A 23,644-nucleotide genomic window follows, 5' to 3' on the forward strand; every position below is an offset into this window, starting at 1 on the left:
TTGTTCTTTTCCCTATACTAGATTTTGCATGCTAACTTAAATATGAGATGAAAGGCCACAAAAACAAATTTTAAACATCTTATTAAAATAAAAGGATTAAGACCTACTAAAGCACTGTTTTGACTCATTTCTGAATAACACTTTAAAGGGAAATATTCACAATGTTCTACTTTAATTTTGGTAATTTTATTTCAGTTTGCTGTACATTGATTTGGGGGATTTATGTAAAGTACATATTCAAGAGGTGTGAAATTGGCAAGTGTCACCATAATTCAATAGAAAGGCATGGTAAAATTAATTTTAGAAAAAACAGGTACAGTTATGTAATGTTTTAATTTATGACATTGAGACTTATTCAAAATTACCAATTTCCAGATTTCAAGCAGTTTTATTGACAAAATCAAAACACCTTAGAAACTGACTAAACCCATGAATAGGGCTCTTAGCTTGAAGACCAAATTACTGTTATTTTAACAATCTGGAATTAAAACAACATTCCTTTAACAGACAACTGGATGACCATTTAAAACAGAACTGTAACACAGGAATATAGTGGACATCAGGCAAAGATAATATTATTTTTACCAATCTGAACATAACACTTCATCAGACATTTGAAACTGAATCTGGGACAAAGCTGTCCAAATCTGCAAGGTGTAGAAGTTGTAGATTAAAATGTTGTTTTGAACTCTGAGAAAGTTTTAAATAAACTGCATTGCAATATTTGCAGCTACCATTTAAAGGGTAATCCTGCTACAGATTCTTACTTCACATAAACTGGTTTAATCACAATTCCAATGGTAATTTTTTTAAATGCATAGATTGCAATCTACATAACAAAATAAAACTGAGAATGCAACTTTAAGAGTCAACAAGCACATTAGTGCTGGTCAATTTTCCATGATCTTTCAGGTACTGCATAATATGTGGCCGTCTTCGCCAAGTTGCTTTGAGTCCATATTCATGTTCTGGTGTGTCCTGGACTAAAACATCTGCTGATGCAGCTTCTTCAGAAAAGTCATTTAGTCCAGAACACTTGTCTAAGCAGTCTAACAGTCCACAAGGGAGAGGAGTTATATTGTGTTTATTCAATTCATTATTTCTTAGTACACCACAAATATTTTTCTGGAAGGTGGCTGGCGAGGGCACTCCATCAGCTGTGGGAGTGCTAACATGTGGTAGAGCGAACTCATCAGAGGACTGAGAAGAGTGCTCTGAAAGTGAAATTTCTGTTTCATCTGAGTCTACGCCCATTTGATTGTTGATTGAATTCAATGGAGGGCAGAAACTAGAGCTTTTCACAGGTATATTCCCAGCTGTACTTTTGCCAACCAAATTTCCCTTTGCTGCAGGTCTTAGACTACATTTCTGCTTGTCCAGAGCATCCAAATTCTGAGCTATTCCAAAGGTGTCAACTTTACACCGTTGGCTCTTGCTTCCCAAGAATGATGTTTTATTTGTTTTGAATGCAACTTTTCCACTGGTTTGAACATTCTGACAGGTGCTAAATTCAACTTTGTGGTTTTCCTTCTGAACAGGTATCCCTCCATTTCCCAGAAGTGTCAAAGGAACAAAACTGTGCAGTTTTCTCACAGAACCCGTTTTTGATGAAGTACTCTGTTTGCTGTAGACTTTATGTTGTTTCACTCTATTAGATTTTTGTTCGCATCTTGGTGTTGTAGTATCAAACTCTGGCAGCACCTGGAGAAAATGAGGGCAAGAAAAATAACTAAACAGTAACAAATATCCAAACAGTTGGCGCTATCTTACACGACTATCACAGCAATTCAAATCCACCCAAAGAGTCTTCAAAATCAAGTATTTTGCAACATGTTTAGTGAAGGTGGTTGGGTGGTGAGAATGAAATTAATTAATTGTCCACATGCCAACATTATTTTGAAAGGTGTAGCAAATTAGCTGTATTTTTTCCACCAAATACAGTCAGAGCCAGCAACAGGCCCTGCAGAGTATATGATAACATGGATCTGACCACAAAGAGGAAAAATAGTTCAATAGTTTGGAATAATTACACCGCTTACAATCTAACATTAAGCACGTACATTATCATAGCATTTAAAATTGCTTAGGAAATTTTGGCATAATGGGAGAAAGTTAATAAATCTTTCAGATAAGAGAACAAAAGGTACAAATATGACACACCCACTTGAATGCAGATCTCTGGTCAACAGGTATACAGGAAACTTGGCGGGGATTTACTGCAGATGGTAGAGACAAGACTTGCTTGTACTTTTCTGCCTTCGGTGGACTCTGCAGGAACAGCAAGGGTGGTTTCTTGGATTGGCTGAGCTTCTTTTTACGGGGCATCAAGCACCCAACATCTTGGTCTCAATATTGAAAGGGTTGGGGGGGGGCGGGGTAGAAAAAGTTAAATGGTTATTTAACAATAAACCAGGTTTCCTATCATTGTTTAGCTACCTAACCTAATAAACTATATAGATAAATATGACAACAAGATCTTTGGTCTCCATATATTTCAACTAAAAGAGAGAATAAAATATTTGGGAGAAAGTTTGCAGAGTGAACGTATTCTGGTGGCGCAACACGGCAGCAGCAGCCTTTCGGATCTGGTGTTACTATAATTTTTAAAATTTAATTTTAAGGCACAATTTTTGATTAGGGCACATGGATAACAGAGCAATTATCTACCATTGCCAGACACTGCTGCATTACAGAGATCGCCCAAAAAACACCTTCATGAAGGTCTGCTGGTTGAATTACACGACCTCAGCTTGCTGAGGGGATCGGGCCTACAGTCCTTGGAGTCGCCTGATGCCGGTGGCCAGAGGTCTCTGCTCTCCAATGTCCGCTCCCTGGACAATAAATTGGACTACATCCGACTCCAACGAAATACTCAGCGGGAGTACAGGATCTGCTGTGCGTATGTTTTCACGGAAACGTGGCTCACCAATGGAATCCCGGACGCCGCCATTCAGCTGGACGAGCTCGTCTTGTTTCGAGCGAACAAAAATGCAGCTCTTTCCGGTAAGACTCGCGGTGATGGCTTGTGTGTTTACATCAATACAGAACGGTGCAAGAACTCTGAGCTGGTTTCCAGATACTGCTCATCGCTAGTGGAGTTTGTGACTGTCAGATGCAGACCATTTTATTCACCACCGTCCTTATAGTCGGTGTCTACATTCCCCTCAGCGCTAATGCTAAGGAGGCTCTCTGTGATCTGTATGGGGCTATTAGCGAACTGCAGAACGCACACCCTGATGGACTGTTTATTGTTGTCAGAGATATTAACTACGCGACCCTTAAGTCAGTGCTCCCCAGATTCCATCAGAATGCGGACTTTGCAACGAGAGGGGAGAACGCTTTGGACCTTGTTTACACAAACATTCCCGACACGTACCGGGCAGAGCCCCGCCCCCACCTCAGTTACTCAGACCACATCTCTGTTATGCTAATCGCAGCATACAGATCGCTCATCAGGTGCTCCAGACCAGTTCAGAAGCAGGTGAAAACCTGGCCAGCAGGAGCCATCTCTGCTCATCAAGACTGCTTTGAGCACACTGACTGGCACATATTCAGGGAGGCTGCAACCGATGGCGACTCTACCAACTTAGAGGAGTACACGGCATCAGTGACTAGCTACATCAGCAAGTGCATCACTGTGTCCAAGACCATCAGTACACGTGCTAAACAGAAGCCATGGGTGACCGCGGAAGTGCGTGCACTGCTGAGGACCCGTGACTCCGCCTTCAGAGCAGACGATAAAGCAGCTCTAACAACAGCGAGGGCCAAACTGTACCAGGCCATCAGAGAGGCAAAGCATGCACACGCCCTGCGAATCCACAGCCACCTCCAGGACAGCAGCGACACGCGGCGCATGTGGAAGGACATTCAGGACATCAACTACAAGACACTACCACCTGCCTGTGCTGGTGATGCCTCCCTCCCAGATGCGTTGAACAACTTCTATGCTTGTTTTGAGGTGGAAAATGACATGGCGGCAAGGAAGACCACCCCTCCTCCAAATGACCAGGTGCTGTGTCTTACCGTGGCCGATGTGAGGAGAATCCTGTGCAGGGTCAATCCACGGATGATTGCTGGACCAGACAATATTCCTGGCAGAGTGCTTAGAGGATGTGCAGACCAGCTAGCTGAGATTCTCACTGACATCTTCAACATCTCCCTGAGCAGCACTGTCATTCCTACGTGCTTCAAGGCTGCCACCATCATCCCCGTGTCAAAGAAGTCTTCAGTGTCCTGCCTCAATGACTACTGTCCCATTGCACTCACATCCATCATCAGGAAGTGTTTCGAGAGGCTCGTCCTGAGGCACATCAAGACCCTGCTGCCCCCCTCACTGGACCCCCTGCAGTTCGCGTACCGTCCCAACCGTTCAACCGTCGACACCATTGCCATCACTCTTCACCTGGCCCTAACCCACCTGGACAAAAAAAGACACGTACGTTCGAATGCTGTTCATAGACTTCAGTTCAACATTCAACACAATCATTCCTCAGAAACTGATTGGAAAGCTGAGCCTACCGGGCCTGAACACCTCCCTCTGCAACTGGATCCTAGACTTCCTGACTGGGAGACCTCAGTCAGTCCGGATTGGAAGCAGCATCTCCAACACCATCACACTGAGCATGGGGGCCCCCCTAGGACTGTGTGCTCGGTCCACTGCTGTTCACTCTGCTGACCCACGACTATGCTGCAACACACAGCTCAAACCACATCATCAAGTTCGCTGATTACACAACCGTGGTGGGTCTCATCAGCAAGAACGACGAGTCAGCATACAGAGAGAAGGTGCAGCGGCTAATGGACTGGTGCAGAGCCAACAAACTGTCTCTGAATGTGAACAAAACAAAAGAAATGGTTGTTGACTTCAGGAGGGCATGGAGTGACCACTCTCCAATAAACATTGACGACTCCTCCGTAGAGATCGTTAAGAGCACCAAATTTCTCGTTGTTCACCTGGTGGAGAATCTCACCTGGTCCCTCAACACCAGCTCCATAGCAAAGAAAGCCCAGCATCATCTCTACTTTCTGCGAAGGCTGAGAAAAGTCCATCTCCCACCCCCCCATCCTCACCACATTCTACAGAGGTTGTATTGAGATCATTTTGAGCAGCATCATCACTGCCTGGTTTGGAAATTGCACCATCTCAGATCGCAAGACTCTGCAGTGGATAGTGAGGTCAGTTGAGAAGATCATCAGGGTCTCTCTTCCCACCATTACAGACATTTACACCACACACTGCATCCGTAAAGCAAACAGCATTATGAAGGACCCCACACACCCCTCTTACAAACTCTTCTCCCTCCTGCCATCTGGCAAAAGGCACCGAAGCATTGGGGCTCTCACGACCAGACTATGTAACAGTTTCTTCCCCCAAGCCATCAGACTCCTCAATACTCAGAGCCTGGACTGACACCAACCTACTGCCCTCTACTGTGCCTATTGTCTTGTTAATTATTTATTGTAATTCCTGCACTGTTTTGTGCAATTTATGCAGTCCTGGGTAGGTCTGTAGTCTACTCAACTTCCTCACAGACAGGACCCAGGCTGTAAAAATAGGGGACAAGCTCTCCTCTACAATCACTCTGAGCACCAGTGCCCCACAAGGCTGTGTACTCAGTCCCCTGCTGTACTCACTGTACACCCATGATTGTGTAGCCACATTTCAATCAAACTCAATATATAAGTTTGCTGATGACACAACAAATGTAGGCCGTATCTCAGGTAATGATGAGTTTGAGTACAGAGAGGAAATTAAGAACCTGGTGGCATGGTGTGAAGACAATAACCTATCCCTCAACGTCAGCAAGACGAAGGAATTGGTTGTTGACTTCAGAAGGAGTAGTGGACCGCACGACCCAATTTATATCGGTGGTGCGCAAGTGGAACAGATCAAAAGCTTTAAGTTCCTCAGGGTCAATATCACAAATGACCTGACTTGGTCCAACCAAGCAGAGTCCACTGCCAAGAAGGCCCACCAGCGCCTTTACTTCCTGAGAAAACTAAAGAAATTTGGCCTGTCCCCTAAAACCCTCACTAATTTTTATAGATGCACTGTAGAAAGCATTCTTCTAGGGTGCGTCACAACCTAGTATGGAAGTTGCCCTGTCCAAGACCGAAAGAAGCTGCAGAAGATCGTGAACACGGCGCAGTACATCACACAAACCAATCTTCCATCCTTGGACTCACTTTACACTGCACGCTGTCGGAGCAGTGCTGCCAGGATAATCAAGGACACGACCCACCCAGCCAACACACTTTTCGTCCCCCTTCCCTCCGGGAGAAGGCTCAGGAGCTTGAAGACTCGTACGCCCACATTTGGGAACAGCTTCTTTCCAACTGTGATAAGACTGCTGAACGGATCCTGACCCGGATCTGGGCCATACCCTCCAAATATCCGGACCTGCATCTTGATTTTTTTTTGCACTACCTTACTTTCCATTTTTCTATTTATGATTTATAATTTAAATTTTTAATATTTACTATCGATTTGTAATCCAGGGAGCGGGAAGAGCAAAATCAAATATCGCTATGGTGATTGGCCAGTGCAATTCTACGAGTCTGTGGTGGCCAGTGCGATCATGTTTGCTGTTGTATGCTGGGGCAGCAGGCTGAGGGTAGCAGACACCAACAGAATCAACAAACTCATTCGTAAGGCCAGTGACGTTGTGGGGATGGAACTGGACTCTCTGACGGTGGTGTCTGAAAAGAGGATGCTGTCCAAGTTGCATGCCATCTTGGACAATGTCTCCCATCCACTACATAACGTACTGGTTGGACACAGGAGTACATTCAGCCAGAGACTCATTTCACCAAGATGCAACACAGAGCGTCATAGGAGGTCATTCCTGCCTGTGGCCATCAAACTTTACAACTCCTCCCTTGGAGGGTCAGACACCCTGAGCCAATAGGCTGGTCCTGGACTTATGTCCTGGCATAATTTACATATTACTATTTAACTATTCATGGTTTTATTACTATTTAATTATTTATGGTGCAACTGTAACGAAAACCAATTTCCCCCAGGATCAATAAAGTATGACTATGACTATTGTATGTTCTAGTATCAATTGTTTAGCGACAATAAAGTACAAGTATAAGTGTAGTTTTTGTGTAATTTTTATGTAGTACAGTGTAGTTTTTGTATCGTTTCATGTAGCACCATGGTCCTGAAAAATATTGTCTCATTTTTACTGTGTACTGTACCAGCAGTTATGGTCGAAATGACAATAAAAAAATGACTTGACTTTATACTTAAGCTAACAGAACAATTTGGTTGCCACACTTAAATACACATATATACACAAAATTATTGTAATTAGTCAACTGCGAGAGAATAAAATTGTGCCACTCTTCATGAAACCAAAAGACAAAGTAAACTTATTATCAAAGTACATATGCAACTGAGATTCATTTTCTTGTGGGCATATCAAGAAATCCAATAATCATAACAAAGTCAATGAAGACTGCCAGGCAATCAGTGTGCAAAAGACAACAAACTGCAAATACAAAAGGAAAAAATAATAATTAAGCAATAATTATTGAGAACATGTAGATAAAGTGTCTTTGAAAGTGAGTCCATGGATTGTGAGAACGTTTCAGTGTTGTAGTGAATGAAGTTATCTTCTCTGGTTCAAGAGCCTGAACCTCGTACTTTCCTTACTCTCCCGTTTTAGCCAGTTTTCAGGATATAAATTGAACCTACATAAGAGTGAATTATTTCCTTTAAATAATTTGGTATCAATTAATACTACTCTCCCTTTTAAAATTGAAAGGAATCAATTTACTTATATGGGTGTAACAGTCACTAAGAACTACAAACACCTGTTTAAAGAAAACTTTCTTACTTTATTGAACCATGTAAAAAGGATATCATTAAATTGGTCACCTCTTTCAATATCATTGATTGGACGAATTAATTCTATTAAAATGAATATTCTACCTAAATTTATATATCTTTTTCAGGCTTTACCCATTTTTATTCCCAAATCCTTTTTTGACTCTCTTGATTCTATTGTATCCTCTTATATATGGAAAAATAAATATCCTCAATTAAATAAAGTTCATCTTCAAAAATCTAAAAGTCTGGAGGTTTAGCCTTACCTAATTTTAGGTTTTATTACTGGGCAGTTAATATACGATATCTTACATTTTGGCTATATTATATTAATGGTGTAGACTGTCCGGTATGGGTTTCTTTAGAAGCTAACTGTTAATAAATTGTACTCTGAGGATCTGGATACAATTTAGAAAACACTTTGGTTTATTGAGATTTTCCCTTTCTAGTCCCATTTATTCTAACTTTTTTTTTTAAAACCCTCCATGACTGATTTAGTTTTTAAAGAATGGGACAGGTTGGGTATTAAATGTTTTTGGGATCTGTTTGTAGGAGGAAATCTTTTTTCATTTGAGCAATTGTCAGCTAAATATAGCTTACCCAAAATTCACTTTTTTAGATATTTACAAATCAGAGACTTTCTAAGATCTCAATTATGCACATTTCCTATAAGCTCAGATAAGAACTTACTAGACATAATTTTCAATTTGACACCTTTTCATAATAGTTCAATATCTAATATTTATAGCATGTTACTGGAGACGAGGAATGTTCCTTTAGACAAAATTAAGAATCTCTGGGAACAAGATTTACAGACATCAATATCTGAGGAAACTTGGAATGAAATTTTTAAATTGGTTATCGTTATGTGCTCGCCATTCCCCCATACAATTTAAGGTGGTACGTAGAGCTCATATGACCAAGGATAAGCTATCTCATTTTTATTTGGATATATCTCCCTGCTGTGACAGATGTAATATTGGAGAAGCGTCATTAATTCATGTTTTGGACTTGTCAAGAGTCTTGAAAAATATTGGAAGGAAGTTTTTCAAACTTTTTCTTTACTTTTCAAAGTCAATTTTACACCTAATCCTCTGACAGCCCTATTTGGTATTGTTGCAGGACAAGATATCAAGCTGAAGACATCTGATTTACATATTTTGGCCTTTAACTCTCTTATAGCTAGGAGGGTGCTTTTGTTCAAATGGAAAGATGTTTTTCCTCCTACTCGTGCTCAATGGTTATGCGACATTATGTCATGCTTAGATTTAGAGAAGATTTGTTGTTCAATTTCTGAATCTCGTCAAGACTTTCAAACATTGTGGGGACCTTTTTTTGAATTATTTTCAAAACCTTCAAGTCATTATTTAAATTCAGATGTTGGCTATTAATATTTTTTATTATATGAGAAGCTATTTTACTTTTTTTCTCCTTAATAAACAGCTTCAGTCTTGGCAGGGGTTAGATTTTTTTAAATAAATTAGCATATTTCAATATAACTATTGATTAACTTACATGAATACGGGGTAGTGAGATTGTTGTTATGAATAGATATAATGTAATTGGTAGTTTTTAAAAATCTTTTTTGACTTATTTTTTATATACGTTCTTGAACTCTGTATTCTTCTATGTAGAAACTAATAGAAATATTGGAAAGAGGAGCCTGAACCTGGTGGTGTGGGTCCCAAGGTTGCTGTACCTCCTTCCTGATGGCAGCAGCAAGAATAGAGCATGACTTGGGTGGTGGGAGTCCCTGATGATGGATGCTGCTTTATGTGGCAATGCTCCAAGTAGATGAATTCAATGGTGGAGAGGGCTTTACCCATGATGGGCTGGGCCATATCCACTACTCTTTGTAGGATTTTCTGATCAAGCTCATTGGCGCTTTCATGCCACACCCTGCTGGAGCCAGTCAATATACTTTCCACTGCACATCTATGGAAGTTTGTCAAAGTTTTAGATGTCATGCCAAATCTTTGCAAACATCCAAGGAAAGGAGGCGCTGCCATGCTTTCTAGGAAATCGCACTTACTTGCCGGGCCCAGGACAGATCCTCTGAAATGAGGAATGCTGAACCTCTCCATCTCTGAACCCCTGATAAGTACTGGCTCATGGACCTCTGGTTTCATCGTAAGTTATAAATGTCTGCCAAATTGTAATTGACAACAGCATCAAGGCAGATAGATGTCAAATATTTTGCTTCTATCGACAGTAAAGAAGGCAGAGCGTAGGAGGGTTAATGGCATCTAATGGCAACTCCTTTGCTTGCATCTTCGGAAACAGCTCTATTTCTATCTTTAATATCTCTATTTTACCCTTTCAGACCCTGATCTGGAGTTACACGCTGACTACGGTTCTTTGTGGAATGGGACCCGCTCTCGGGGTTCCATAACTGGCCATTGTTCGGCACACCAAAGGCTCAGCCTAGGAGTCCGGCTCAAATTCGGAAGCCTAGGATCTCAGGGCTCTGGAGACGGGCGGATCGAGGGTCAGTGTTACGACAGGAGACCCGTGTGTCACCAGGGGAGTCGGAATATCTGCTGTGTGCCTGGAGACCCGGGATCTTTGTGACCTTCAGGCACAGAGCACGAAAAAAGCAACGTAACGGACTTCTAACATCATAAACCAGCGAGTTGTTTGTCATGTCTCTCCGCTCACTGGGAAAATGGAGATATCTCTCTCTCCCTTAATAGGGAGAGAAAGAGAACCTGTGGTATGTCGAATACCAGGTGAAACGCAAAGTCTTTGGGGTAACTGCAAGGCTTTGTTTTTGGTATTGCTTTGCTCACGTTTGAGTGCTTGGTGGCAGTGCCAATACTTGCTTTATTTGGCGGTGAGGGGCGGGGGGATTGTTGCTCGCTGCCATTTGCGCACGGGGGGGAGCTGGGGGGGACTTTGGGGTTCTAACATTTAACTGTTGTTCATTCTTTAGGGCACTTCTCTGTTTTCATGGATGGTTACGAAGAAAAAGCATTTCAGGATGTATATTGTATACATTTCTCTGACATTAACTTGTACCTTTGAACTAATTGTTACAGCCACACAAAAGGCATTCTGCAGACTTTACCATCAGCTTACCCAAACTGGCAAATGAAACCTTGTTTTAACATGGTATTCTTAAAGTGTTACTAAAGTGATGGTTTAAATCCATACATTTCAATGCAGACAAAAACTCTAAGTAAAGCTGACTAGTGAATCAAATGGTGGATAAATCTACACAATCAGTAGTTCTAATTTGACTGAATAAGCACAAAGGCAAATAAAGGCTGTTATCAGTAGATAGACAAAGCTATCAATTAATTAATCCCAATGCTATTTCCATTATTGTTTGTCTATTCATAGAAGCAGTGCTTATTTTGGATAAGGAATACATTATTTATTTTGTTTTACAGGATCTGAATGCCACTGGCAAAGCCAGCCTCAATTATCCTTCATAATCTGGTGATAAGGCACTTCCTTGAACTGCTGTAGTGTTTAAGGTAAAGGCACACCCACAATGCTTTTGTGGAGAGAGCTTCAGGATTTAGAACCAATGATGGAACAGTGATACATTTTCAAGTCAGGAAAATGTTGGAGTAGTTTAGGCAAGTAACTGCAGTGACATTTGAGAAGGAATAAACATTTAGAGTTTATAATGGTCTTTCCTTTTCATCCACTTTTCAGAATTTGAAAGAAATTGTCCAGTAAAACTTAATATGTCTGAAGTTGAGTAAGAAATTGGACAACTTTATAGATTAAAGTTCTATTAAAAAATGCAGATTTTGAGAAAATTTGAGAGAGAACTTTTTCCAGTGAGTAATTGGAATCTGGAATATAATATCTGAAGGGGTGATGAGGCAAGTCATCAAAGAATATTTAAATATTTAACTAAGCATTTGAAGCACAATGACAGAAGTCTACCACCCAAATGTTGGAAACTGGAGTTAGTATAGATAGGCAATTGATGGTCAGCATGGACACAGTGAGCTTATTTTTGTGCTCTCTAAATCAAGCATTCTTACCTGGTCTACTCTCAATAAAGAGAAGAAATTTCACCAATGGGGTTATTGAGAAGCATTTTCGTTCCAAAACATGCTCACTGATGCCCAGCTCAAATTTCATCCAGATTATTCAGGTCCAGACCTCATCAGTCTTGGTTCAAAGATGAACCCAAAAGCTGAATTCCAGAGATGATAAAAGATTGAATTAGGATACATACTTGTTGGCCAGCACAGGCATCGTGGGCCAAGTGCCCACTTCCATGCTGATTCACTCATTCCCAAAGTTCTGGAAGAAGTTATTTTACCTACTCATTGAAATGAATGTCTGATCGTGTCCAAGATACCCTGAAGTGGGAAGGTGAAGAGCCAGAGGTCGTGGTACATACAGGTACCAATGACATAGGTAGGAAAAGGGAAGAGGTCCTGAAAGGAGAGTACAGGGAGTTAGGAAGGGAGTTGAGGAAAAGGACTGCAAAGGTAGTAATCTCGGGATTACTGCCTGTGCCACACGACAGTGAGAGTAGGAATGCAATGAGGTGGAGGATAAATGCGTGGCTGAAGGATTGGAGCAGGGAGCAGGGATTCAAGTTTTTGGATCATTGGGACCTCTTTTAGCGCAGGCGTGACCTGTACAAAAAGGACGGGTTACACTTGAATCCGAGGGGGACCAATATCCTGGCAGGGAGATTAGCGAGGGCTACTGAGGTGACTTTAAACTAGAATGGTTGGGGAGTGGGAATCAAATTAAAGAGGCTAGGCGAGAGGAGGTTAGTTCACAACAGGGGGATGGGAACCAGTGCAGAGAGATAGAGGGGTGTAAAATGAGGGTAGAAGCAAAAAGTAGTAAGGTGAAAAGTAAAAGTGGCAGACCGACAAATCCAGGGCAAGCATCATAAAGGGCCACTTTTCAACATAATTGTAAAAGGACTAAGAGAGTTGTAAAAGAGCGCCTGAAGGCTTTGTGTGTCAATGCAAGGACCATTCGTAACAAGGTGGATGAACTGAAAGTGCAGATTGTTATTAATGATTATGATATAGTTGGGAATCACAGAGACATGGCTCCAGGGTGACCAAGGATGGGTGCTCAACATTCAGGGATATTCAATATTCAGGAGGGATAGACATGAAAGAAAAGGAGGTGGGGTGGCGTTGCCGGTTAGAGAGAAGATTAACGCAATAGAAAGGAAGGACATTAGCCGGGAGGATGTGGAATCGATATGGATAGAGCTGCATAACACTAAGGGGCAGAAAACACTGGTGGGAGTTGTGTACAGACCACCTAACAGTAGTAGTGAGGTTGGGGATGGTATTAAACAGGAAATTAGAAATGTGTGCAATAAAGGAACAGCAGTTATAATGGGTGACTTCAATCTACACGTAGATTGGGTGAACCAAATTGGTAAGGGTGCTGAGGAAGAGGATTTCTTGGAATGTATGCAGGATGGTTTTTTGAACCAACATGTCGAGGAACGGACTAGAGAGCAGGCTATTCTAGACTGGGTATTGAGCAATGAGGAAGGGTTAATTAGCAATCTTGTCGTGAGAGGCCTCTTGGGTAACAGTGACCATAATATGGTGGAATTCTTCATTAAGATGGAGAGTGACATAGTTAATTCAGAAACAAAGGTTCTGAACTTAAAGAAGGGTAACTTTGAAGGTATGAGACGTGAATTAGCTAAGATAGACTGGCAAATGACACTTAAAGGGTTGACGGTGGATATGCAATGGCAAGCATTTAAAAATCGCATGGATGAACTACAACAATTGTGCATCCCAGTTTGGCAAAAGAATAAATCAAGGAAGGTAGTGCACCCATGGCTGACAAGGGAAATTAAGGATAGTATCAATTCCAAAGAAGCAGCATACAAATTAGCCAGAAAAAATGGCTCACCTGAGGACTGGGAGAAATTCAGAGTTCAGCAGAGGAGGACAAAGGGCTTAATTAGGAAGGGGAAAAAAAGATTATGAGAGAAAACTGGCAGGGAACATAAAAACTGACTGTAAAAGCTTTTATAGATATGTGAAAAGAAAAAGATTGGTTAAGACAAATGTAGGTCCCCTACAGACAGAAACAGGTGAATTGATTATGGGGAGCAAGGACATGGCAGACCAATTGAATAATTACTTTGGTTCTCCCTTCACTAAGGAGGACATAAATAATCTTCCGGAAATAGTAGGGGACAGAGGGTCCAGTGAGATGGAGGAACTGAGGGAAATACATGTTAGTAGGGAAGTGGTTAAAGGCAGATAAATCCCCAGGGCCAGATGGTCTGCATCCCAGAGTGCTTAAGGAAGTAGCCCAAGAAATAGTGGATGCATTAGTGATAATTTTTCAAAATTCTTTAGATTCTGGACTAGTTCCTGAGGATTGGAGGGTGGCAAATGTAACCCCACTTTTTAAAAAAGGAGGGAGAGAGAAACCAGGGAATTATAGACGGGTTAGCCTGACATCGGTGGTGGGGAAAATGCCAGAGTCAGTTATCAAAGATGTGATAACTGCACATTTGGAAAGCAGTGAAATCATCGGACAAAGTCAGCATGGATTTGTGAAAGGAAAATCATGTCTGACGAACCTCAAAATTTTTTGAGGATGTAACTAGTAGAGTGGATAGGGGAGAATCAGTGGATGTGGTATATTTGGATTTTCAAAAGGCTTTTGACAAGGTCCCACACAGGAGATTAGTGTGCAAACTTAAAGCACACGGTATTGGGGGTAAGGTATTGATGTGGATAGAGAATTGGTTGGCAGACAGGAAGCAAAGAGTGGGAATAAACGGGACCTTTTCAGAATGGCAGGCAGTGACTAGTGGGGTACCGCAAGGCTCAGTGCTGGGACCCCAGTTGTTTACAATATATATTAATGACTTGGATGAGGGAATTAAATGCAGCATCTCCAAGTTTGCGGATGACACGAAGCTGGGCGGCAGCGTTAGCTGTGAGGAGGATGCTAAGAGGATGCAGGGTGACTTGGATAGGTTAGGTGAGTGGGCAAATTCATGGCAGATGAAATTTAATGTGGATAAATGTGAAGTTATCCACTTTGGTGGCAAAAACAGGAAAACAGATTATTATCTGAATGGTGGCCGATTAGGAAAAGGGGAGGTGCAACGAGACCTGGGTGTCATTATACACCAGTCATTGAAAGTGGGCATGCAGGTACAGCAGGCGGTGAAAAAGGCGAATGGTATGCTGGCATTTATAGCAAGAGGATTCGAGTACAGGAGCAGGGAGGTACTACTGCAGTTGTACAAGGCCTTGGTGAGACCACACCTGGAGTATTGTGTGCAGTTTTGGTCCCCTAATCTGAGGAAAGACATCCTTGCCATAGAGGGAGTGCAAAGAAGGTTCACCAGGTTGATTCCTGGGATGGCAGAACTTTCATATGATGAAAGACTGGATGAACTAGGCTTATACTCATTGGAATTTAGAAGATTGAGGGGGGATCTGATTGAAACGTATAAAATCCTAAAGGGATTGGACAGGCTAGATGCAGGAAGAGTGTTCCCGATGTTGGGGAGGTCCAGAATGAGGGGTCACAGTTTGAGGATAAAGGGGAAGTCTTTTAGGACCGAGATTAGGAAAAACTTCTTCACACAGAGAGTGGTGAATCTGTGGAATTCTCTGCCACAGGAAACAGTTGAGGCCAGTTCATTGGCTATATTTAAGAGGGAGTTAGATATGGCCCTGTGGCTAAAGGGATCAGGGGGTATGGAGGGAAGGCTGGTGCAGGGTTCTGAGTTGGATGATCAGCCATGATCATACTGAATGGCGGTGCAGGCTTGAAGGGCCTACTCCTGCACCTATTTTCTATGTTTCTATGTTTCTATAAACAAAGATGAGAAACACATTAAAATTTAGAGAAAAGGTGCAAAAGAAAAAGTAACCAAGTCCAATGGATTATTGACCATTATCTGAAAAGTTGTTGGGACAAAACCAAAATGCAATAGCTCCCTGAAAGTGGCTACCCAGGTTGACAGGGTGGTTACGAAGTCATGTGGCATGTTTACTTTTATTAGTTGAGGCACTGACTTCAAAAGTTAGGAAGTTATGTTGCAGCTTTATAAAACTCTAGTTAGGCCACATCTGGAGCATGCACACAGTTCTGGTCACCCCATTATAGGGAGGATGTTGAGGCTTTGGAGAGGCTGCAGTAGAGATTTACCAGGATGCTGCCTGGTTTAAAGAGCATGTTCTATAATAATAGGTTGGACAGACTTGGGTTGTTTTCTCTGGGCAGCAGAGTCTGAGGGGATTTATTAGAGTTTCATAAGGGAGGCAGTCTATTTTTCCCAGGTTTGAAATGTTTAACACCAGAAGACATGCATTTAAGGTGAGAAGGGGTAGGTTCAAAGTAGATGTGAGGTGCATTTATTTCTTTTTAAATATAAACACAGAGTGGTGGGTACCTGGAATGTGCTGCCTGGGATGGTGGTACATTAGGGACTTTTAGGAGTCTTAGATAGGCACATGGATGGGAGGGAAATGAAATGATATGAACATTGTGGAGGCAGAAGGAATTAATTTAGCTGGTCATTAGATTACTAATTTAATCGGTTCGGCACATCGTTGTGGGTAGAGGGCCTGTTTCTGTGCTGTGCTGTACTGTTCTATGTTCTGTTTCAGATGTACAAAATCCAAACAAAGCACAATCTGGATTTATAGCATCATGCATGTTGAAAAAAATGATCACCTTTTGGGAGAATACAGTGTAGTTTCAGCGGTATATACAGGCTGAGAGTTAAATTATGAAAATAAGCTCTGCAAGTTTATTTGGATGTTCTAGAGTGTTGAAAGTTGAGAATGGGCTCACCATGATTTTTCTTTTGATAGAAAAACTGCTTCCTCTAGTGGCAGAATTCAGAACAACAGACAATAATCTAAACAAATCAAGTTCATGAGGAAGCCTTTCCCTACCTGTGCTCCAATCTTCACAATAATTATCTGAAAATTTCTGCAGCCATTGGGATAAACAGAGCCTCAACCGGATCTGTTTATCCCAAGTATTCAAGGATCTCGATACTTACTTTCAGCGATTTCTCGATTTCACTGAACATTTTGATAGCAGTGTACATCCCATCACAGGCCAATGTGGAGCACACTCTAGACGAGGGGTTCCCAACCTTTTTTATGCCATGGTCCGTGGACCCCCAGGCCAGGAACCCCTGCTCTAGGCAGACTGAGCGATGTGATCCACAGACATAAAACGGCACATCCTGATGCTTTCCCCATCATTTTGGGGTATTTTAACCAGGTCAGCTTGAAAAATCTCTAAATAATTATTACCAGCAAATCACTTGTAGTTCTAGAGGAAGCAAAACACTGAACCACTGTTACACCACAATCAAGAGTTTCACCATGATATTCCAAGCCCACCCTTCGGAAAGTCTGATCACCTGGCTACACTTCTACTCTCTGACTATAGGCAGAGACTGAAGACTGCAGCACCAGTGATGAGGACCAAGAAGGTACGGACAAGGGAGGTATAGGAGCGCTTACAGGGCTGCTTTGGGTCAGTGGACTGTATTCAGGGATTCATCTTCAAGTCTGAATGAGTACGTCACAGCTCACACTGTGACATTAAGACCTGTGTGGAGGAGTGTGTGACTACGAGAATTTGCTGTACATACCCAAATCAAAAGCTAGGAGGTTCGTAGTCTCTGAGGGCTACAGCTGTGGCATTAAAGTCTAGCGACCCACGTCTAGGCAAGATTACCAAGTACAACTTGTGGAGGGCTATTTCAAGAGCTAAGGAGGTTCTCGGCCCGAAACAACAACTATTTATTTTTTCCATTGATACTAAGTTCCTCCAGCATTTTGTGTGTATTGCTTGAACAATTCCATGCAAGGTTGGAGGCAACATCGGATGCATGTCAACTCTGACAGGGTTGGCAGGCCATTACTTCCTACAAAGCAAAACCCAACATCACAAAAGGCAGTGATGCTTCACTCTCAGACAAGCTCAACACCTTTTATGTTCACTTTAAAAGGGAGAATAAAAATACTGCTATAGGGATCCCTGCAGCACCCAAAGACCCTGTGATCTCTGTCTTGGAGGCCGCATCAGGAGGATAAACCCTGGCAAGGTGACAGGCCCAACAGAGTACCTGGCTAGGCTCTGAAAACCTGTGCCAACCAACTAGTAGAGGTGTTCAAAGACAATCTTAATCTCTCATTGCTATAGGTCGGCTGGTGGCGCAGTGAGATCAGCACCAGGCTCGAGAACAGAGGTTCCCAAGTTCGATCCTGTAACAGACCGCCCCCGTGTGCGCTCTCCTTCCTCGCCAGGTTAATAATGAGCTTGCAACTCGGCCCCGTAAAATAATACTACGAAGTGTCTGTGTGAGGAGTGGCGACCCACACAGCCTTTCAAACTGCACCTTGTAAGGCATGAAAGTGCCCAACGCTAGCCTGTCAGGTCTGAGTCGATGTCATCATCATCGCTGTAGTCGGAGGTTCCCACCTGCTTCAAAAGGGCAACAATTTGACCAGAGGCCAAGATGATTAGAGTGAGGTGCCTTAACGTCTATCATCCAGTAGCACACATCTATGGTAATGAAGTGCTTTGAGAAGTCATTTATGCCTAGAATCAACAACCGTCTCAGCAAGGACCTGGACCCACTGCAATTTGCCCATTGCCATAATAGGTCAATAGCAGACACAATCTCATTGGCTCTCCATGTGCCCTTGGAGCACCTGGACAATACAAGTACCTATATCAGGATGCTGTTTGTTGACTAAAGCTCAGCATTTAACACCATAATTTCTTTTTTTTTTAATATAGTTTTTATTAAATTTTCAAAATGAATACATAGGAAATTAAATCTACCCTCTCCCCCCCCCCCTCCCCGTATATAGTCCTACCTAAAAAGAAAAGAAGAAAAACAAGGAACCGCCTGGGTATTGGAAGGTTTCCACATGCTCCATGGGATTCAAAATAAATATAATATACTTATTTGTTAGTTTCCCCAAGGGACCAAGATCTTTATCGGAGCAATTATATATGCCATCCTATCTTTTGTAAATAAGAGCGCCAGATATTCAAAAATGTTCCATATTTATCTCTTAAATTATAAGTAATTTTTTCGAGTGGAATAGAACTAGCCATTTCATTGTTCCAATGATTCATACTTAAATACAAATCAGATTTCCAAGTAACAACTATTGTCTTCTTAGCTACTGCCAATGCAATTTTTATAAATTCTTTCTGATACTTATTCCATTTAAGTTTTGGCTTTATCCCTTCAATATCACCTAGTAAAAATAATACAGGGTTATGTGGAAGTTGAGTTCCAGTAATTTGCCCCAATAAGACTCTTAAATTTATCCAAAAGGGTTGAATTTTAAAACAAGATCAAGTAGAATGTAAAAAAGTACCAATTTCTTGATTACACCGAAAGCATTTATCAGATAGGTTTGAATTTAATCTATTTATTTTTTGTGGTGTAATATATAATTGGTGTAAAAAGTTATATTATACTAATCTAAGTCGAACATTTATTGTATTTGTCATACTGTCAACGCACAGTCTTGACCAATTTGTTTCATCAATATTAATATTCAGATCTGTTTCCCATTCTTGTTTTGACTTAAAAATTGCTACTCCCCACTACAACAACACTACCCACCCAATCTCTCTTTAATTTCTAATGTTCTGTTTCTGTTAAATGCGTTTCCTGTAAAAAGGCTGAATCTATCTTCATTTTCTTAATATGCGTTAAGATTCTTTTTCTTTTCACTGGTCCATTATGCCCATTAACATTAACACTCAAAAAATTCAATAAATTAGTCATTATTTTTAACAAAGTTACTCCAATCTAAAACATTACTTAGCTTCTCAACTCTCAAAGTTCCTTGGGGAATCTCTTTGAACTTCACCATGTTGCTATGCGTTCCCCTCCCAATCATCCAGGCAAAAAGAAAAAAAAGATAGATGAGATATAAAAAAAAGAAAAAACAAAATACCCCCCCCACTAATGTTGTGAATGAAAGGATACACAACACTACCCCCTCCATTTTGCGGGTCGTGGCTGTAGCCACGCTTGCACACATGATTAGCGTAGCAATTGATCAGTGCTTCTTCCAGCCCCCCCATAACAAAAAAAATTATATTATATAAAAAAATTAATGTTACTATTCCCAACTAGTATTCCTCAAATTTTAACCTTACTTCCCCTCCCTCATATAATTAGTAATATATTTATATATTCATCCGCCTTCAAAAATCCAACAAATCCATTCTTTGACCCAGTCTTCTTCTTCAATCCATCTCGCTCCCCTGGTTTTGTTCTTGTACCTGGTGAATATTCAGAGAGTCTCGCACAAACTGCTCCGCTTTCCGGTAATCATCAAAAAATCTTTTTTCTCCACCAGTCAAAAAAATCTTCAAGGTTGCAGGGTAACGCAATATAAAATGATAACCGTAATCCCATAGGATTTTTTTCACTGGATTAAATTTCTTCCGTCTCTTCAAAAGTTCATAACTTATGTCAGGGTAGAAAAAAATTTTGTTCCCTTGAATCATCAATGGCCCTTTTCTATTCTTGGCAGCTTGGGCAGCTGCCTGTAGAATCCTTTCCTTGTCTTGAAATCTTAAGAATTTTATTAAAATTGCTCATGGATATTGGTCATCTTGTGGTTTTGATCTTAGAGCTCTATGTGCCCGCTCAATTTCAATTAATCGGTCTTCCTCTTTCATTTGCAAAACTTCCGGGATCCATCTTTGAAAAAATTTTATTGGATTTCCTCCCTCCATACCTTCCTTAAGACCAACAATTTTAATATTATTACGTCTACTAAAATTTTCCAACATGTCCACTTTCTCCAAGAGTCGATTTCTTTCCGTGTTCCAGACAAGCAGATCATTTTCTGTTTTTTCCACTCTATCATTAATATGCTCCATTTTTCTTTCCATCTCCTGAAGCTTCTTATCCATTTTATCCTGTCTTTTCATAGCTTTATTTTAGCACATCTTCATGTCTCTAAGGTCTGCTCTTACTTTTCTTACTTCAGCCGTTAATTGCAATAAAGCCTCTCTTATATCTCCATCATCTCCTTTAGTTCCAATCTCTTCCAGTTCTTCCTCCTCTTCTTCATCTATATTCTCTGCGGTATCCGATTCTGACTCTGAGTCACTTTCAGTTGCAGTGGCCGTCGGTTCTTGTAGTTTGAGTTGTATCGATTTGCACATGCGTTCTTCTTTGCGCATGCGCATTTCCGGCACCTTCTTCCGAGAGACCGCTACCGCCGCCATTGCTCCCTGTTCTACGGCGGAGATAGAACACATCTCCTCCAAAAGAGATCTAACTTGAGTCCGAGGCTCCATCGCTACAGTAGGCCCTTTTTTCTTCCCATCTCGCGGCGGCTTCGCAACAACAGACTTCTTCTGTTGCGGTTTAGGAGGCATATCGTAAAGTAGTCTTGCAAAGTTATAAATAGTTTTCGGAAAGTATTTATTAACTTTGTTTTGTTTAAACGGTACTTTGCTAATTTTTTTTACGGGAGAGCTGGATTTACACGTCTCAATCCCACATCATCACGTGATGCCCCCCCCACCATGATTTCTATAGTTCTGATCAAAAAGTTCTAAAACCTGGGCCTCTGTACCTCCCTCTGCAACTGGATCCTGGACTTCCTAACCGGAATACCACAATCTGTGCAGTTTGAAAATAACATCATCTTCTCACTAACAATCAAGACTGTCAACAAAGTCATAATTGAAAGCAACAGTTGAATCATCATCTAATTGAATGACACACCTCACTCGCGAAGCTGAAGAGTTACATTCTAGTGGAATCAGATAAAGAAAGCAGATTTTCTGAAGATTTTTTAAAAGCCAACAGCCCAAGAAACTAGTCATAATGGGCCCTAACAATGTTAAACCTGAGGCTTCAATAATTAGACTGCAAATAGAATATATATATTCCCCCTTTCAGTTCTTAAGTATAAATTTCAATATTATAAACCAACTACATTAAACCAGTTATTCTTACGATAATAGTTTCTGTACATTAGTCATAAAGCATGGGAACAGGTCCGTGTTTGTCAAAATACTCCATCCAAGCTAGTCCCATTTCCAAGCATTTGCCCGATACTCTAAATCTATCCAATCTATGTACTAATCTAACTTTTTTTGAAAAAGCCTCAGCCACTTAAACTGGCAGCTCATTCCACATAGATACAACCCTTTGTTTAAAAGAAGTTACTCTAAATTTTAAAAAACATCTGAGCAATAATTCAGAAGACTTTATCTGAGAGCAGTGTTTGTATTTCAGAGAAAGGACACTATATAAAAAAAATCCCCTTTTCCAATTATAAAGAATTTCATCTTGAATAAAATCATAAAAGAATATTTTAGGGAAAGGTCACACATAGCTCATTTGTGGTCCAATAGTCATTACATTAATGATTTTTAAAAATATGCACCTGTTTTTAAATGTAGTATTCGTGCCTTTGTAATGATTGTGATGATCAATTGCTACAGCAGTTTCTTTCCCCGAGTATCTTGCTGCACCAATCTGTGAAGAGATGTTGATTATTTCTTATATCCCAATTCTTGAATTTAACATTACCCTATTACAATAATGTACCATTTAATTTAACTTATTTTGTTTTCCACAAACCTCACATTCATAAGTGTTGCAACAAATTATGCCTCCAGCTGAGGAATGCAACTTCATCTCCTCAAAGTTAAACTACTTTTTTTTTCCAATTTAATTGTGTTTTGTTCTGGACCACACTACTTCATAAAAGTTCTTTGGGTGCTTTCCAGCTATTTATAATTACAAGTAAATAAGTATTTCAAGTTATTACAATTTTCTATCGTTATTTGATAATAAAAAGGAGTAGTTTGTTCCACAGAGTTATACGGTACAGAATTACCTCGGTTGAATGAATTCCTTCCATTAAACAATTCATATTCTTATTCCTTGCTACATTGCGCTGGCCTACGCAATATGCCCGCTGTTTTTCTTAACCAGTAACCATAGTATTTTTGACTCACGCAGCTTCTACAACCACCATTATACTACTCTTCTCCCATATAACACTGACGAATATAACACTCTTCTCCGGGACACCATTTTCAGTTCCTAGTAGTATTAATTAATACTACCTCCATGTTCAATCATTTAACAGCAATCCCTACCTCCCCGTTCCTGGCTGCATTTTCTGTAATCAACCTGTAACTTTCCTTTCCACCCCGCACACCTTTAGACTGCATTCCAACCACAGTATCACTGTTAAAGAACATGGAAAGCCCATAACCGGATCAATACTACCTTTTCAGCAACATGACAGTAGCTGGAAATTCTCGCATCACTACCCCAGCATTGACCGGTAACTGTTGCACTCACCCGCCCTCTCCTATTAGCCTATGGGCGTTACAACGTCCCCAGCACCAGACGCTTTAGCTCCCCCATTCGCCGTTTGCATCCCACCTGACCTCCAAATTGCCATTTCATTGGTCCGCGGTGATAGAACGCTGGAAATTCAAATAATATCTAACTGCTGACGAAGTGTTACAAGAAACCCAGAGGCGATTCGGCGGCCTGGAAGCAGCGACCACGCACAGGCTGGGGCGGAGAAGCAGACCTGGTTAGGGTGGCGACCCAGACTTTAGGAGTGGCCCGATCAAAGCGAAGCAATAACCCGCAGAGGTCGGGCAGCTAAATAGCACCGGAGATCAGGACATCGACCCAGCAGGAACCCGCACAGCACAGCTGGGACTTTGCCATCGCCGTCCCCGGAATGCCCCAGATCGTAAACTAAGACAGGGTCGAGGTCGACCCACTTTGCTGGACTCGCTAATATGCAGGTGAGCGCAGAGAGCAGG

The 23,644-nt window shown here is 41.2% G+C and overlaps 2 protein-coding genes across 4 annotated transcripts in view; one reads left to right on the forward strand and one right to left on the reverse strand.

Annotated features, from left to right (window-relative positions):
- Positions 1-206: 206 nt before the first annotated feature.
- Positions 207-23,480, reverse strand: rhno1 (RAD9-HUS1-RAD1 interacting nuclear orphan 1). 3 transcript variants are annotated; one of them, XM_072267710.1, is made up of 4 exons: positions 23,404-23,480; positions 22,237-22,328; positions 2,161-2,345; positions 207-1,701 (listed from the first exon to the last, which is right to left on the reverse strand). In XM_072267710.1, the coding sequence occupies exons 3-4, from the start codon at positions 2,323-2,325 to the stop codon at positions 862-864; spliced, it is 1,005 nt and encodes a 334-aa protein (XP_072123811.1). In that variant the 5' UTR covers positions 2,326-2,345; positions 22,237-22,328; positions 23,404-23,480; the 3' UTR covers positions 207-861. The 3 variants fall into 3 exon arrangements, with proteins under 3 accessions (XP_072123811.1, XP_072123810.1, XP_072123812.1); XM_072267709.1 differs by lacking the exon at positions 23,404-23,480 and adding an exon at positions 23,091-23,176; XM_072267711.1 differs by lacking the exon at positions 23,404-23,480 and adding an exon at positions 22,958-22,990.
- Positions 23,312-23,644, forward strand: part of foxm1 (forkhead box M1) — a 31,305-nt gene continuing 30,972 nt past the window's right edge. Inside the window, exon 1 of the mRNA XM_072267712.1 lies at positions 23,312-23,626. The gene's annotated coding sequence lies outside the window, so the exon portion shown is untranslated. The remainder of the gene's footprint in view (positions 23,627-23,644) is intronic.

Source organism: Mobula birostris, chromosome 9, assembly GCF_030028105.1.
Source record: "Mobula birostris isolate sMobBir1 chromosome 9, sMobBir1.hap1, whole genome shotgun sequence".
In the NCBI taxonomy this organism is placed as follows: Eukaryota; Metazoa; Chordata; class Chondrichthyes; order Myliobatiformes; family Myliobatidae; genus Mobula; species Mobula birostris.

What these genes read in the sequence shown, in the direction of transcription:
- rhno1 (XM_072267710.1), bottom strand. Translation starts at nt 2,325, where the DNA reads ATGCCCCGTAAAAAGAAGCTCAGCCAATCCAAGAAACCACCCTTGCTG. An exon ending in AGAGATCTGCATTCAAGTGG is followed by an intron (nt 1,702 to 2,160) that starts GTGTGTCATATT and finishes CATTTTCTCCAG; the next exon opens with GTGCTGCCAGAGTTTGATAC.